The sequence below is a fragment of the Cricetulus griseus genome, chromosome 8, assembly GCF_003668045.3.
Source record: "Cricetulus griseus strain 17A/GY chromosome 8, alternate assembly CriGri-PICRH-1.0, whole genome shotgun sequence".
In the NCBI taxonomy this organism is placed as follows: domain Eukaryota; kingdom Metazoa; phylum Chordata; class Mammalia; order Rodentia; family Cricetidae; genus Cricetulus; species Cricetulus griseus.
This window is the reverse complement of record NC_048601.1, coordinates 13,748,924-13,765,207: the sequence shown is the minus strand read 5'-3', so window position 1 is coordinate 13,765,207 and position 16,284 is coordinate 13,748,924. Positions and strand designations below refer to the sequence as shown.

The 16,284-nt window shown below is 46.5% G+C and overlaps 1 protein-coding gene across 3 annotated transcripts in view; it reads left to right on the top strand.

Annotated features, from left to right (window-relative positions):
* The first annotated feature begins 686 nt into the window (after positions 1-686).
* Fam234b (family with sequence similarity 234 member B) overlaps positions 687-16,284 on the top strand; it is a 38,535-nt gene continuing 22,937 nt past the window's right edge. For all 3 annotated transcript variants that reach the window (XM_027429898.2, XM_027429897.2, XM_027429896.2), the window contains exons 1-2: positions 687-819; positions 14,356-14,754. In XM_027429898.2, coding sequence (XP_027285699.1) covers positions 783-819; positions 14,356-14,754 — 436 coding nt within the window. In that variant the 5' untranslated portion in view covers positions 687-782. The remainder of the gene's footprint in view (positions 820-14,355; positions 14,755-16,284) is intronic.

Here is a 16,284-nt window from a genome sequence, read left to right as displayed (position 1 = left end):
TGAACTCAGAGATCCGCCTGCCTCTAGCTCCCAAGTGCTGGGATTTTGCTATTGTAGTTTTGCTTTTTGAGACAGGGTTTCTCTGTAAAACAGTCCAGGCTGTCCTGGAACTCACTCTGTAGAGCAGGCTGGCCTCGATCTCACAGAGGATCTGCCTGCCTCTGCCTTTTGGAGTGCTGAGATTAAAGGCGTGCGCCACCACTGAGTGCTGGGAATAAAGGTATGCACCACCACTGCTCAGCAGCTGTCTGCCCAGGAAAAGCAAGCGCAAATCACATCTGCCTGTAGATAAGTAAATTAAATAAATAGATAAAATAAATAAATACAAGCTGGTGTGGTGCCACGTGCCTGTAATGTCCAGGCTTGGAGGTGGAGGCAGGAGGATCTGGAGTTCAAGGTCATCTTCACCTAATAAGACAGTTTCCATTGTCTTAAAAACTGATGGACAGACAGGCTGACCTGGCGCACAAACAAAGCCAAGGCTCCGTGACTTGCCAAGATGGGCCTGGCAGTAAACAGCGCAGGTTACGCTTCGAATCCAGTTTGTCCATTCCAAACCCACGCGAGCTGAACTTCCCAGCCCGCGCCTCCCTGGCTGTGGGGCTGTCTCGTCCCAGGCTCTCCGCAGCCGGGTGGGAGCCGCCTGCGGAGGTTCGGGCGCCTCCTCCCAGCCGTGCTCGCCGCAGGTCACACCTTTCCCGCCCGCAGCCCCACGCGCGGCCCGCAGCGAACTACACTTCCCGGCAGGACGCGGCGCGCGCACGCGCACGGGGGCCTCCGCCATGGCGACAGTGCTGTCCAGGGCGCTCAAGCTCCCGGGTAAGGACTCCGCAGCCCGGCGACCACGCTGGGGAGGCCTGGCCGGGGAAGAGGGGCGGGCGCGGCGCGGCCGGCGCGGCGGGGGCCTGGCCGTTAGCGTGGAGGGCTGCAGCGCCCTGGGGACGGGAAGGGGCGCCGGGTGTGGGTCGCGGACTGGGGACGCTCGGGGACACTTGGGGACTCGCGGGGACTCCCGGGGCAGAGACCGCTGGTGGCGCGCGGGGCCGGGTCGGAGGCGGAGGGGCGCGACGGTGGCTGTCAGGACGGGGCGCGTGTGTGTGTCGCAGCGATCCCCCAGGAAGGGCCCCGGAGCATCCTTCCCGGAGCGCCGGGACTCGCTGCTGCTCCCTGGGGCTGGACCAGAGGGCGAGCCGGGGGCCGCGGGGCTGTGAGTGAGCGGCCTGGGCGGAACAGCATCGCCGCTCGCTGACAGCCGCTGGCAGCCGGGGGCTCGCAGAGGCAGGTGTTCCCCGTCCTCCCGTGTGGAAGGGGAAAGCGAAAAGACGAGGAGGAACGGTGGCCCCATCGAATCGCACCGGGTCACACCGCAGGGGGTTTGAACCAAAGCGCATCTATTCTGCCGTCAGCAAACCTTAAACATGTAGAGCTTTCGAAAAAGAAAAAAAAAAATTGTTGCTTTACTTAAAAATTTAAACACCAAGTTGTAAGCATTATTTATTTATTTGTTTATTTATTTATTTATTTATTTATTTATTTTTAGTTATTTTTTGCTGATCTCTTAAGAGAGGAAGCAGTTGCTTCCCCTGGCGTGCTAAAAAGGCATCTCCCATGCCCAGCTTGAGGCTATTGGTGGGGCTCGGGGCCCTAGCTCTCAAAGAGTTGTTTAGTCTGCTACCTGGGAACCAGCGTTGTTACTTAGCTGACCTGAGACTTCACGTCTTAGATCTTGCCCCCCTTCATGGGCAGCTTGGCACACTGGAAAGAACACTGATAAGATCTATCTTGGAATGTGTACCTAGTACTGAAATTAAAAGACGCATGTTTCCCCTGCAGGAGGATTCGTTTACTCTGAAGAAAGTACCCTCCGGTTTGAACGCTGTCTTCTCAAAGGCATAATTAAATGTTAGGCATTTTTAGCTTTTGTTTGTTTGCCTGTTTTGGAGTCTTTGTTTTATTTCAGCATAGATGATTGTTATTCTCTGAGAATAAAACTGCAGAAAGGGGGTGTAGCTCGGGGTAGAGTGCTTGCGTAGCACACACAGAGCCAAGTTCAATCCCATCAGTGAAAAAAAAATTGTTAATATTCAAGTGGAGGGGGACCAAGTGAGGATAATGAGATGAACATGAGCTAAACACAATAGCATACATGTGTAAACATGTAACGAAACCCAGCATTTTGTATACTATTCAAAATAATGCCTTAAAAAATAATTGGAGATTATCTTGCCGGATTACTTTTGTGTCTTCACCCTGTGAGTGTGGTGCACACAGCATACTCCTTGATGTATCGGGCTGCAGTTATTTGGTCAGCTGACTGTATAGAGTGAAAACTCCCTGAGTTTGGAAGGCAGTGTGGCCCTGAGGCCTGAGCTAGGATTAATACTCTAAGGCCCTGGCCCATTTGTGGACTTTTTGTTTTTTTGCTTGCTTGTTTTTCTCCTGGTCTTTTCCCTTGCCCTTGTCCATTTCTACCCAAAATATAATTTGTGGCTTTTATACTAGGTAGAAGCTGCTTTCTCAAAGCTGTTTTTGGATATCTTGTAATTGAGGCTGAGACTGCGGTCCTGTTTGTTGCTGTGCTGTGTTACCTTAGGTGAACCTCTTAGTACTTTTCTGTTTGGGGAAAGCAAATGGGAATGGTGGCTAAGAGGAGAAAGGCTCAGGATTTGACTGGATCTGTTTTTGATTTGACCTCTGTGTCTATGTCTAGGGCCTTGCAGATTCATGCTGGGCATACAAGCTCAGCTTCATGCCCAGCCAGGCTCCGGCCGGATTCACTAGGTTAGCTGCTTTACCCCTTTAAGCTTCAGTTTCCTCTGCAATGATAGTGTTGTTCCAGAACGTTCTCTGCATGCCACACACTGCATTGCATATTCATCTCACAGGGTTATTTGGAATGGTAAAAGAGATAGTTGTGCTTAGGAATTTAATTAGCTTCTCACACATCAGCTATTGTTTTGGTCATTAGTTGACTTATGGGGGTGGTACACACCAATGACCCGGTCCAGCAGTGAGTGACCCAGGGACAAAGCTCTGCTGGGGATGTATTTCATCATCTAAAACCCTTTCACTGAGCTCACGATGGCAAGGCGTTTGGCTCCTGTGCCTGACATGAGGTTAATAAGTAACAGAGGGACAATTGACATTCATAAAGCCTGTAGGACAGCTTATCTCTTAGGTATATGTTTTTATTTTTTTTTTTTTTTTAGTTTTAAAGTTTAAAGGTCAAACACTGGAGGCACTGTTAGAGTACAATGTTATTGTTGTGATTTGTTTTATGATATGTGACTTAGAGGACTATGCCTCTAGATAAACTAAGCCATTTGGGAATTATTTACTTTAGTATAAGCATAGATCCCATCGCACGTGTAAGTTACGGTGTAAGCCGAGGTATAGGGTGTCAAAGGTGGCACATGTCTCAGCTTGTTTCCCTAAGCATACCTGCCCATAATGCAGCTGCATCCCGTCATGGGATGCTTCCTCTGCACCGTTTGGGAACACTGTTGAGTCACTGTCTCAGTCTCCTATAAGGAATGAAAGGCTTTTGCATCACTGTGTTATGAAACCAGTGTCGTCTTCTCTTGTATTCTTTGCAGACTTAAAAATAAAGTTATAAGTGTGTGTCTGCGAGTGTGTGTGTGTGTGTGTGTGTGTGTGTGTGTGTGTGTGTGTGTGTGCACGTGTATGCAGGAGCCCGTGGTGGCTAGAGGCTTAGGATCTCCCCCGGAGCTAGAGGAACAGGAGGTTGTGAGCCGCCTCATGTGTGCTGGGATTTAAGTACAGGTCCTCTGCAAGAGCAGCAAGAGCAGCACAACTGCGAAGTGATCTTCCAGCCCCTCTGCAGACATTTCATTGACTGAAAACCCAGGGCTTGAGAATATGGCTCAGTAGGTAAGAGTGGTTGCTATACAAGTGTGAGGACCTGTGTTTGAATTCCTAATACCCACATAAAAAGGTGGCTCCACGTGTGTCTATTACCCCAGTGCTGTACAGGGTAGAGGCAGGAGGATTCCTGGGATTTGCTGGCCACCAACTTAGTCCAGGTTCAGTGTGAGACCTTTTTCCAAGAAAATAAAGTGGAGAGCAATTTAACAGGATACCCGCCACCCTCCTGGCATGTTCATGAGCACAGACATCTGCATACACATTGTACATACACCACACACACACTATACATACATATACACCACACACACACACCCCAATCTATACATAAATACACATATACCATGCACACGGTTACCACACATTGCTCATACACATACATCACATGTGTAAACACCACAGACACACATCACATATATATGTACACACACACACACACACAAAACACATACATACACACCATGTATACATATCACAATATATACACACCACAATATACACATATACCATACACACGGGTACCACACATTGCACATACGTATACATCACACATGTACACACCACAAACACAAATGCACACAGGTATATGTACACACACACACACACACACACACACACACACACACACACACACCCCTCTGGGCACTCAGCAAAAGAAGCAGACTCAGAGTGAGTGCTGGGACCCTGGACTATGAAGCAGATTCACATCTGGTCTTCTGGTCTGAGTGTGGCCTGAGGCTAGACAAGGGCTTCTTCTTCTAACTTTTTTTTTTTTTTGGTTTTTCAAGACCGGGTTTTTCTGTGTAACCCTGGCTGTTCTGGAACTCGCTTTTTGTAGATCAGGCTGGTCTCGAACTCACAGAGATCCACCTGCCTCTGCCTTCTGAGTACTTGCATTAAAGGCGTGCGCCATCACCGCCCAGCTGGGAGGGGCTTCTTGTTCTTCCCATTTCTGTTTTGTTTTGGTGAATAGTCAGAAAAAAAAAAATAAAGCCTTGCCTAGTCAAAACCTGCAGTCTGTAATAACTGAGTCAAAGTTTGTTTTCATATTATCTCTGTTAATGTAAATTCGAGTATTTATCATGCTCCAAAGGTTGGTCTAGAATTGGCCCTGATCTGAGATCTTCAAAGGCACCAGCCACTGGTAACTATGCTCTGGTGTGCTTGCCTTCATACGTCGAAGGCCCTGGACTTTATACCACCAGTTCTTCCTTTGATGACTTTGGAGATACTGGCCTGTGACTCCCTCCCCACTGCCCGTGTAGCCTAGGCTGGCCTGGAACTCACTACACAGCAGGCAATGACCTTAAAGGTCTGATTCTCCTACCTCCACCTCCTCAGTGCTGTGATTACAGGCATGTGCTACCATACCTAGGTGAATACATTTAGTGCATGTGTGTGAGTGTGTGTGTGAGTGTGTGTGTGAGTGTGTGTGTGTGTGTGTGTGTGTGAGTGTGTGTGTATGAGTGTGTGAGAGAGAAGGGGGGCAAGAAGCGTGCACATATGGTACCCATGTGGAAGTCAGAGGATGACTTGTAGGAAAGGAGTTTGTGTCGTGTGCCCTGGGGATTGAATTCAGGCTGTCACATTGGCATGCACTGAGCCACCTCTCTGGCCCTTTCCCAGACTGTCCTCAAACTCTTGAACCTCCGGAATTACATGTTCCACCACTCCAGCCTCCAGTTTGACTTTTGTCCATGGTAACTAGAAATGATTCTTCATGCTAAGCCAGATGCCGTGCTATTCCTTTGCCATCCTTAAAGTCCTGTACGTTTACTAGAATGTTCAGTGATTATTCTGTACTGGGTTTTCTTGGGTCTCTGTGTACCATTTATTCTGCAGTTAGGTTTGGCTTTATTTCAGTCTCTCGCCATCTCTCTTGTGTGTCTTCTTTAAGTACTGCATTGTGGTCCGTTTTCTTTCCTCTTCAGTTATACTATCTCTGTATCAGTCAATGTCTTAGGGCTCTTAGTGTTTTTGCTTGGTTTGAGTTTTAGGTATGTCTGTGTGGGTTTGTGCATGTGAGTGCTGTGCCTGTGGAGGCCAGAAGAGGGCATCAGACGCCCCAAAGCTGGAGTTAAAAGCAGTTGTGAGCTGCCTGAAAGGGATCCTGGCAACTGTACTCAGGTCTCCTGGGAGAGCAGTGTGTGTGCTTAACCATTGAGCCATTTTTCTAGCCCTGGTTTGAGTGATTTGAGACAGGGTCTCTTTTTGAAGCCAGGGTTGGTCTGAAACTCACTAAACAGCCCAAGCTGACTTGGAACTCGAGGTGGCCCTTGTGCCTGAACCTGCTGAGTGCTGAGATTATAGGCACGGGATACCACAGTCTGTTTTGAAAGCTTTGGCCTGGGGAAGTAGGAGTAGCAAGTGTAGGCTTTGAAGCCAGACTGCCTAGGTTTGAACCTACTTGCATTTTAACTACCGGCCGATTTCCTAAATGCTTAAACCTTAGTTTCCAGCCAGGCGATGGTGGCACACACCTTTGATCCCAACATTCAATAGGCAGGTGGATCTCTGTGAGGTTGAGGCCAGCCTGGTCTATAGAGCAAGTGCCAGGACAGGCTCGAAAGCTACACAGAGAAACCCTCTCTTGAAAACCAAAAGCAAACAAACAAAGCCTTAGTTTCCTCTTCCAGAAAATGGGAGGCATTTCGTCTTAAAGCTATCACACACGTTTACTGAGTGGAGATATTCAAAGTGCTCTGAAGGAACGCCCAGTTGTGTTATTCTTTTAATTTAGCTAGGTTTACAGTAGTCATTATCTATGTCTGAAATGCTGGTTCTAAATTTATTTTTGTTGTTGACTTTTTTTTTTTCCAGTAGACCAGGCTGGCCTCGAACTCACAGAGATCCCCCTGCCTCTCCTCCGGAGTGCTGGGATTAAAGGCATGCGCCACCAACGCCCGCCGTTGCTGACCATTTCTGAGACAGGGTCCCACCATGCAGCCTTTAAACTTGTGATTCTCCAGCCTCAGCTTAGGGGTGGGGGAGACTGAAGGTACCAGCCCAGTAAGAACCGTCGCTTCTAGGTTTCTTCTCTTGTTTTCTTCGTTCTGATCCCTGCTTGCTGATGTTTCATCTTTTTGACCCAATTGTAGTTGCTTCTTAGAAGTATTGCATCTTTTTATGAATCCTTATTTCAGAAGAGATGATATTAATTTTTTGAATCCACTGGGAAATAATCAGTTTAATATATCTTTCATCTTATTGCGGGATTGGTCTGGCCTCCCTGCAGCAGCAGTGCTGAGGGCAAAACCCAGGACCTTATGCAGGCCAGCAAGTGCTTATCGCTAATCTATATCCCCAGGTGTCCCCACACCCATTCTTTTCTCGATTTTATTTGCTGTTTTGTTGTAGCCTTTCTTGAGTGTTTGTAGAACTCTGTAGTGTCTTAGGGAGTGAATGCTAGGCTGGCTTCTTTCTCAAGACTACTCCTGATTTGATAGGGTAGCTTTTTACCTCTGGGTTACTTGGCTGAGTGGAGAGCAGAGTTAGCCTAGGCAGGCAGCTGGGACAGTTGGAAGCTAGAATTTAGTGAGGGCTTGGAGCTCAGTTCCTGTGGTGGTTTGAAAAAAGAGGGGGGGCACCATTAGGAGCTGTGGCATTGTTGAAAGAGGTGTGTCACTATGGGGGCAGGCTTTGAGGTCTCTTTTGCTCAAGCTTTTTCTCAGTGTAACTGTCAGTCAGCTTCCTGTTGTCTGTAAAATATAGGACTACTCCTCCAGCACCCCTATTCCTCCAGCACCATGTCTGCCTACATGCCACCATGCTCCCCGCCATGTAATGGACTGAACCTCTAAAATTGTAGGGGAGACACCCCAATTAAATGTTTTTTATTTATAAGAGTGGTGTGGTCATGGTGTCTCTTGACAGTAATAAAAATCAAACTAAGATAGATTCCTTTTTCAGCAATGCCTTTCCTCTGGCTGTCTCTGTCCAGGCTCACAGAATGTGTGGGGTTTACAGTGTTAACATAGCTTTTGCTCCTTTAGTGCCGGTGTTAAATCTCTTACCTTTGTTGCTTGATTGTGGAAGTGGATCTGGGCTCTTTTTGTTTCCTTTATTCTGTTTTTGTTTTGTTTCTATTTGTTTGTTTTGAGACAGTTTTACTATAAAGACCTGGCTGGCCTGGAACCCAGAGACATCTATCTACCCTCTTTCCTCTTGAATATTGGGATTAAAGCTGTACATCACCACAGCTGGCATCTTAGAGCTTGGGTTGGCCTGCAGCTCACTATGTAGATCAGGCTAGCCAGCAACTTGTGGCAATCCTTTGACCTGCTTTTGAGGCAGGATCTTATGTAGCCCAGGCTGTCCTGCAGCTCACTTTACAGACAATGTTTCTTTCTTTTTCTTTTTGTTTTGTTGTTTCTTTTTTTTTTTTTTTTTGAGACAGGGTTTCTATGTGTAGCTTTGTAGACCAGGGTGGCCTCGAACTCATGGAGATCTGCCTGCCTCTGCCTCCTGAGTGCTGGGATTAGATGATGTTTCTAATCTTCCTGCTTCCATTTTCCCCAAGTGCTAGGATTGCAGGTGTGTGCCATGTACCTGGCTTTATGTGGTGTTGGACTTAACCCTGGGCAAGCCTTCTCCTAGATTCCCCGTTTATGCCGTGGTTGCCACCAGTTCAGTCCTAGGGCAGCCTTAAGTTCCCCAACCATGATTATTCTGTCTTGTCACAGCTTAGTCACATTTTGTGCTTAATTATCTGAGTTATTGTCTGGTTTCTGTTGTGTTTCTTTTATTACAAATAAAGACTTGGGAGTCAGATATTGGTTGGGGTGAGAACTTATAGATTAAAGAAGCAGCATTGGAATGACCAGTTGACCTTATGTCCCGACTTCTTAGACAAAAGACAAGAAGAAATTTCAGCCCTCGAATCTCCAAGTGCCTCCGTACTCCTTCCAGGGCCTCTCTGTCCATATCCTGGGTCCTCTGAAGTCTCAATGGCTACTTCTTATTGTCAACTAGTCACTGGCCCTGCCCCCTGATCCAAGGTTAACTTAATTCACATAGTCTCACAGTGCCACAGTGTGATCAAATATCCTGCAACATTCCCCCCCTTTGTCTAAATAAAAAGGAGAGGTTTTAACTATCTCAGTAAAACTATATACAATAAGAACAAATATCAAGTAAGAATTACATTCACAATGTCCAGTCCATTTGTATCTATCCTATCTTGATGAATCTAAAGTTTTAGAACTAAACTACTTTCTTTCTCTCTCTTTTTCTTTTTGTTTTGTTTTTGTTTTTCGAGACAGGGTTTCTCTGTAGCTTTGGAGCCTGTCCTGGAACTAGCTCTTGTAGACCAGGCTGGTCTCAAACTCACAGAGACCCACCTGCCTCTGCCTCCCTAGTGCTGAGATTACCTGAACTACTTTCTATCATAGCTTGTCTTACCAGCCTTTCTGTGAGCGCCTAGCCTCATGCCCTCTGGCACTGGCCAGGAGCCACATTTACCTGCCCCAGCTCTGGGAAGTTGTTGGGCCCACACTGTGGCAAGCATTTCTACCTAGTTTCCTGGTGAGTAGCTTGCCAGCTGCCACATTGCGTGCCAAGTGTAGTCAGACTTTGTTTTTGGACTGCCAGCTCCCAAATAATGACATGGAGACTTCTTATTAGTTATGAAAGTTTGGTCTTAGCTTAGACTTGTTACCAACTAGCATTTTTGTTTGTTTGTTTGTTTTTTCAAGGCAGGGTTTCTCTGAGGCTTTGGAGGCTGTCCTGGAACTAGCTCTTATAGTCCAGGCTGGTCTCGAACTCACAGAGGCCTGTCTCTGCCTCCCATGTGCTGGGATTAAAGGTGTGTACCACCACTGCCCAGCTTCCTCTCCTGGTTTTAAGGAAGAGACTATGACAGAAATGCCTCATGTGACATTATTAATTAGAAGTGTGTATTCCTATAAAAGAACACCCATTAATTAGTTTTTATAGTCACTAAAATTGTCTGAATTCTGTAGCATGCCTCGACAGGGCCTCTTCCTTCCCATCATGGTGTAAGTCATGGCAAAAGCGAATTGCCTTCAGTTGTTCTGTTAGATTTTTTTTTTTCCTCCGAGACAGGGTTTCTCTGTGTAGCTTTGGAGCCTATCCTGGAACTTGCTCTGGAGACCAGGTTGGCCTCGAACTCACAGAGATCTGCCTGCCTCTGCCTCCCGAGTGCTGGGACTAAAGGTGTGTGCCACTACCGCCAGGGTCTTAGATGGTATTTTTTAGTGGTTTCACTTTGACAGTTTCGCTTCTTTGGGAACCTTGGGAGGCAAAGATTGACAAGATTGACTGAGATAGATGCTGCGTCTACATTTTCATTTGGTGCTGAAAATGCAGTGGTAAAGACCGTGGGGTGGCCTGAGTACAGGTCAGAATTCTTGGGAGTTTTAGGAGGATTGGTGTGTGATGAGGCTGCCGAGACCTACTAATACTTACTAAATCATTAAGCCATCTGGACCGTGATGGTGTGTTCTGCCTGTCAGGTGTGTGTTGAGACCACACCCTTGCATAGTGTTCAGTTCCAGAAACCCTACTTTACAAAGTATGGGCATGTCACATGTATGCAGAGACAGTCACCTGAACTGTCCCTTCAAATCACGGGATGAAAGGGACAGAGGGGTTAACCTGGATTTGAGGAGGCTGGGCAAAGGCTGTTGACAGATTTAGACAATAATAATAGAAGCAAAAATTGAGTGAGTGTGACCATCAGCCAGGCATGAAGGGCCATTTTATATTTTCTTACTTAATCCTTATAAACAATCATGGGATATGGACAATAATTATTATGTTTTATAAATAGGGACATTGAGGCCCCGTAGTATTTAAAAGGAAGGACACACATAGCTGGGAAGAAAGCTAAACTTGCCTTTATATTGTGAAGATCTAGAATCTTCCCTTTTTTGTAAGACAATACCTCATGTAGCCCAGGCTGGTGGAAACTCATTGTATAGCTGACACTGGCCTTGAGCTCCGGATCCTCCTCCCTTGGCCTTCCAAGTGGTAGATAGAGACCAGTGGGTTCCCCACACTGCTCACACTCACCTGTGTGCTGAGTGACGACTACTTGCTGGGTGTGTGACAGGGAACAGGGATTATATGAATTTTAATTTGTAACCCAGCCCTGAGATTTCAAGATCTAGTATGTTTTCTTGGTTGCCAGATGTTTTTTTTTTTTTTTAATTTGTTTATTTATCAGGCTGGGTGGTGTTGGCACACAGCTTTAGTCCCAGTGCTCAGGAGGTGGAGGCAGAGGCAGACGGATTTCTGAGTTCAAGGCTAGCCTGGTCTACTGTGAGTTCCAGGACAGCCAGACTACACACAGAAACCCTGTCTCAAACTAAATAAAACAACAAAAACAAACAAAAGACAAAACAAAAAAAACAAAACAACAATAATAAAACAACCCCTTCCAATTATGTTTTGTCTCCATGTGTGTCTGTGAACCATATGTGTGTCTGATTCCCTTGGAGGCCAGAGGATGGCATTGGAACTGGCATTACAGACATTGTGATTCACCATGTGGTTGCTGGGAGTTGACCTTGGGTCCTCTTGAAGAGCAGCCAGTGCTCTTAACTGCTGAGCTGCCATCAGGAGTATTCCTAAAATTTTTGTTTGTCTTTTAAGACGGAGGTTTACCATACAGTCTGGTAACTCGATATGTAACCCTGACCTCAGTTTTGTGTTGTTCCTCAATCCTCTTGCTTCAGCCTCCAGTGTTCTTAGAGTCAGAGACAGGTGGATCCTGGGAGCTTGCTGCCGGCCATCCGAGCCCAGAATGGCTAGTTCAGTTTTAGTGAGAGACTGTGTCTCAAAAAATAAGGTGATGCCGGGTGGTGGTGGCTCGGGCTTTGATTCCAGCACTTGTAACAGAGGCAGGCAGATCTCTGTGAGTTCGAGGCCAGCCTGATCTACAGTGAGTTCCAGGATAGGCTCCAAAGCTACATAGAGAAACCCTGTCTTGAAAAACAAGAAACAAAACAAAAAAGAAAAATAAAACCAAATAAAGTGAGGATAAATGGAGGAAGATACCCAGACTTGACCTCTGGTTTCCACATGGGCACACACAGGCAAGTGTATCCAGACACACATGTATACACATACTTATAACACACACACACAGAGTGTCAGAGGGGCGGGGCAAAGAGAGCCAACTCTAAGCCAAGCATGGTATCACACAGCTGTAACCTCAGCATTTAGAAAATCAGGGCAGTTTCAGGTAGACTCAACTTGAAAGCAAATAAAAGACCAAATCCAGCCTTCACTGTTCAAAATGAATAACTTTGGAAATGAAAATAAAGAGAAACTTCTAGTTAACTGATCACCACATTACCTAAGTAATCTGTATTTTTGGAAAGTGCTAAGTGACACAGAGTGATCCCGTGGAATGTTTTTATTAAACAAATGCTAAACTTTATCCTCCAGGTTTCCCCTCAACATCTGCCTCCCTGTCTGTTTTACTGCTTCTTTCTGTGTGTTAGGACACAGAAGTAATTTCCAGAAGGACGTCAGCAAGACAGAGAGACCTGTGCCAGCACTGCTTCCTCAGCACTGGCTGGACTGTGTTTCCCTTTTGAATTCTTCGGAACTAAAGGTTTAACATTAGTTCTCATTAGTCACAGCTTGCCAGGCGGTTTCCAAAGAGGAAGCCTTCCTCAGCCGTAGCCTGACAGGAAGGCACGGCTGAGTAGAGTAGAGGCAGGGAGCAGACTGTGCGAACCAGCTTTACGTAAGTCTGCCACCTCTCCCAGGACGTATGCTCAGAATAGCAGTTTTACACACCTTTACTGAAAGGTATTCTTAAAGGATATTCAGATTGCAGGACGATTCTGAGAAGTGCGGTGTCGTCAGACGCCTTCAGCTGGTGCGCAGTATTCAGCTTGCTGACTTGTTTCCATAGCGACAACTGGGAAACCATAGACACCCAGTGAGAGACAGCATACAGAATAGAGTTGTTCTAGAAGTTTACCAGGAACAATTATGCATCATGGCTCTGAGAAAATCTAGAGCAGGAACAGAGGTTAGGTGTAAGGGAAGTTTACTCGAGAGCCATGGCCCCAAGCTGGCAGTGGTTGTGCACATACGGAATCCCAGCACCAGACAGGCTGAGGTAGGAGGGTCACAGCAGGTTCAAGGACAGCCTGGGCTACATAGCAAGTCCTAGTCTCAAGTGAATGAATGAATACATGCGTATATGAATGAATAAAAAACTTTAAAAGTCTGAAGAGTCATGACCATCTTCATTAGTGACATCCGATCCGATTAAGAAGCTTCTAAGAGGAACAGATATATTTGGGCTGGCAAGATGCCTCTGCTGATAAAAGCACTTGCCAGCAAGACTGATGACCAGAGTTCAATCCTTGGCACTCACAGGGAGAGCCATAGTTATAGATTGTGCTACAGAACTTTGGAAGTTATTTTCCTATCCAACTTAACCTGGTAACCATTGTCTGTTTTTTGCTTCTCTAAAAAAAAAAAAAAAGCATTTATTTTATGCATATGGGTGTTTTGCATATTTGTATGTCTGTGTCCCAAATGTGTGCCTAGTGCCTGAGAAGGCCAGAAGAGGGCTGCAGATCCCCTAAAACTGGAGTTGCAGCCAGTTGTGAGCTGGCTGCGAGTCAGGGCCTCCGAAGAGCATCCACTGAACCGTATCTCCAGTCCCACACCCTGTTTATGAGCCAGAGTCTCATATGTGACAAACTGGCCTTAAACTAAGCTGAGGATGATCTTGAATTTCAGATCCTGACAGTGTTCCCAAGTGTTAGGATAACAACAGACAGGCACCACCATGCCTGGTTTATGAATGCAAGGATCAAACCCAGGCCCTTTGTACATGCTAAGCCCGAATTTTACCTTAAACTGAGTATACCCAGCTTCTTTTATGCTTCTCAGAGACAGGGTCTGTCTTATTATTACATTTAAAAATTATATGTATATGGTTAGATGACAACTTACAGAAGTGAATTTCTTACTTCTGTTGTGTGGGCCCTGGGGATTGAACTGAGGTCATCAGGCCTGACAGGAAGGGCTGTCACCACCCACTGAGCCTTATCACTTGCCGGTGAGGCAGGGGACTTGCTTTGTAGCCCAGGCTGGCCTAAAACTCATGGCAGCCCGTGTGAGCCATTATGCCTGACTGTCTGCTCTCAAGATTATTGTTTTAGCTCTCACATGGGCAAACAGGCAGCATGTATCTGTCCAGGTCTGGATTATTTTGGTTAACATGATATATTCTACTTCTACCACAGTTTTTTTCAATTTTCTTAACCCCCAAAGACAATAATTATAGAACAATCGACTCCCTCGGGAACCCCGTGCCGGCAGCTGATTATACCGGAAGCCACTAAGGTCTGAATGATGTTGAAGCTAGACTCCCCTGCCCACCCCTTTGGTTGTTGTGATTTTGCTGCCATGTCAGCACACTGTGTTGAGGCTCTTTCCTTCCAGGCTCTCTCTGACTCTGTCCTTCTGTCTTTCCAGGGAAGAAGAGCCCGGACCTTGGGGAGTATGACCCCCTCACCCAGGCCGACAGCGATGAGAGTGAAGATGATCTTGTGCTTAACTTGCAGCAGAAGAACGGAGGGGTCAAAAACGGGAAGAGTGCCCTGGGGGACCTGCCGGAGCCCGACTCGGATGCAGACCTGGCTGGGGCCGCCAAGCCACATCTTTCAGAAGTCGTCCCAGAGGGTTACCCCTCGGAACCCCTCGGGGGTCTGGAACAGAAGGCCACCTCTTCCCTGGTGTCCTATGTGCGCACGTCTGTCTTTCTGCTGACACTGGTGATCTCGATGGTCCTGGTCCTCCTCTGCGCCTTCCTCATCCCCTGTCCTCCCAGAGACCTGCACAGCACCTGGAGCCGGCGCCTGGGCTCCCAAGGAGGTGAGTTGCGGGATTTTAAGACACCATACTTTAGCTAGGACATTCAAGTTTTTCTCCAAATAGTTCTGTTGTTTTGTTTTGTTTTTGAGACAGGGTCTCACTCTAACCTTGGCTGGCCTGGAACTCACTATGTAGACCAAGCCGGTCTTGAACTCACAGAGGTCTGTCTGCCTCTGCTTCCCAAGTGCTGGACTTAGGGCATGTAACAGTACGCCCAACCTAATTTCTTTTTTGAGCCAGTGTCTCATCACCATCATCCTGGCTGGCTTAGAATTCACTTTTTCAACCAGGTTGTTTCTGAATTTGTGACAGTCTCCTGCCTTAGCCTCCCAAGTGCTGTTTTCACAGGTGTGCACCAGTATGCCCAACTTTCCTTTCAAATCTTAAAAATTAACATGTGTTATGCAGTTTTTTCCCCTGCGCATGGAAGGAAGTTTGAAATGAAACAAAAAGCTGGGTTGCTGTGTCTTTGAGCCCTGCTCTAGCCAGAGTTCTCTGAAGACAGCTTCAGTTTACAGTGTCGGTGTGTCCAACCCCCAGCTGAGGAGATGGGACATTGCCAAGGCCTCTGAGTCTCCCGACCATATCCCTTCCTGCTCCCCGAAATTCTGCTGCTGAATTTAAGTTGATTTTTAATTGACTTTAAAGTTTTGCCACATTGGTATGTTCATTAATTTTGTCTCTTTGAATTTTATATAAATAAATAATCATAGTCTTCTGTGACATTTGTTCAGCATCATTTTTGGTTTTTGAGACAGGATCTCACTGTCTCAAAGCCCAGGCTGGCCTTGGCCTTAGAGCTTCCTGCCTTAGCCTTCTGAGTGCAGGGATCACAGCCATGTGCCACCACCCTGAAGACCATCACACCTGGGTTGCCAATACAAGTTTTGTGCTTGTTCATTTGTTTCTGAGATGCCCCCCCCCCCCGAGGTGTAGGCTAGTCTTGAACTCAGTGCTTAGTCAAGGATGACTTTGAATTCCAGGTCTTTTTGCTTCCACCTGAGGTTCTGGAGTTAACAGTACTTGGTGCCACTGACTTTACGTTTTTGGGAAAAAAGTTTTTACAGTGTTGGGGGTTGAAGCCAGGGCCCTGTGCATACGAGGTAAACATTCTACCACACTGCACATCACTTTTAAAGAGACTTTCTGAGACTAGTCTGTACTGATTCACTGTAGCTAGAGTCTTATTTTTTACCAATGTCTAATTTTCCATGTTATGAATATCCCACTATTTATCAATTCTCCTGTTGATAAGCAGTTAAATGATCTTTTTTTTTTAAATAAGTGATTCCGAGAACATTTTTATATCTTTCCAAAGGGTTATATACAAATTTCTCCAAGGCAGAAGCCTAGTAAAGCTGCCTGTCAGAGGGTGAGGGTGTGTTCTTTCTGAACAGTTTTTTTTACACTGTTGTACCAGCTTGTGCTCCCACCCTTGTCTGAGGTCCTACAGACCTGGCAGGTGTTCTCTCACTCCTCAGACACAGGAGGGGATCCTCCCTTGGCTCTGCTCCCCAACACAGGGCTGGG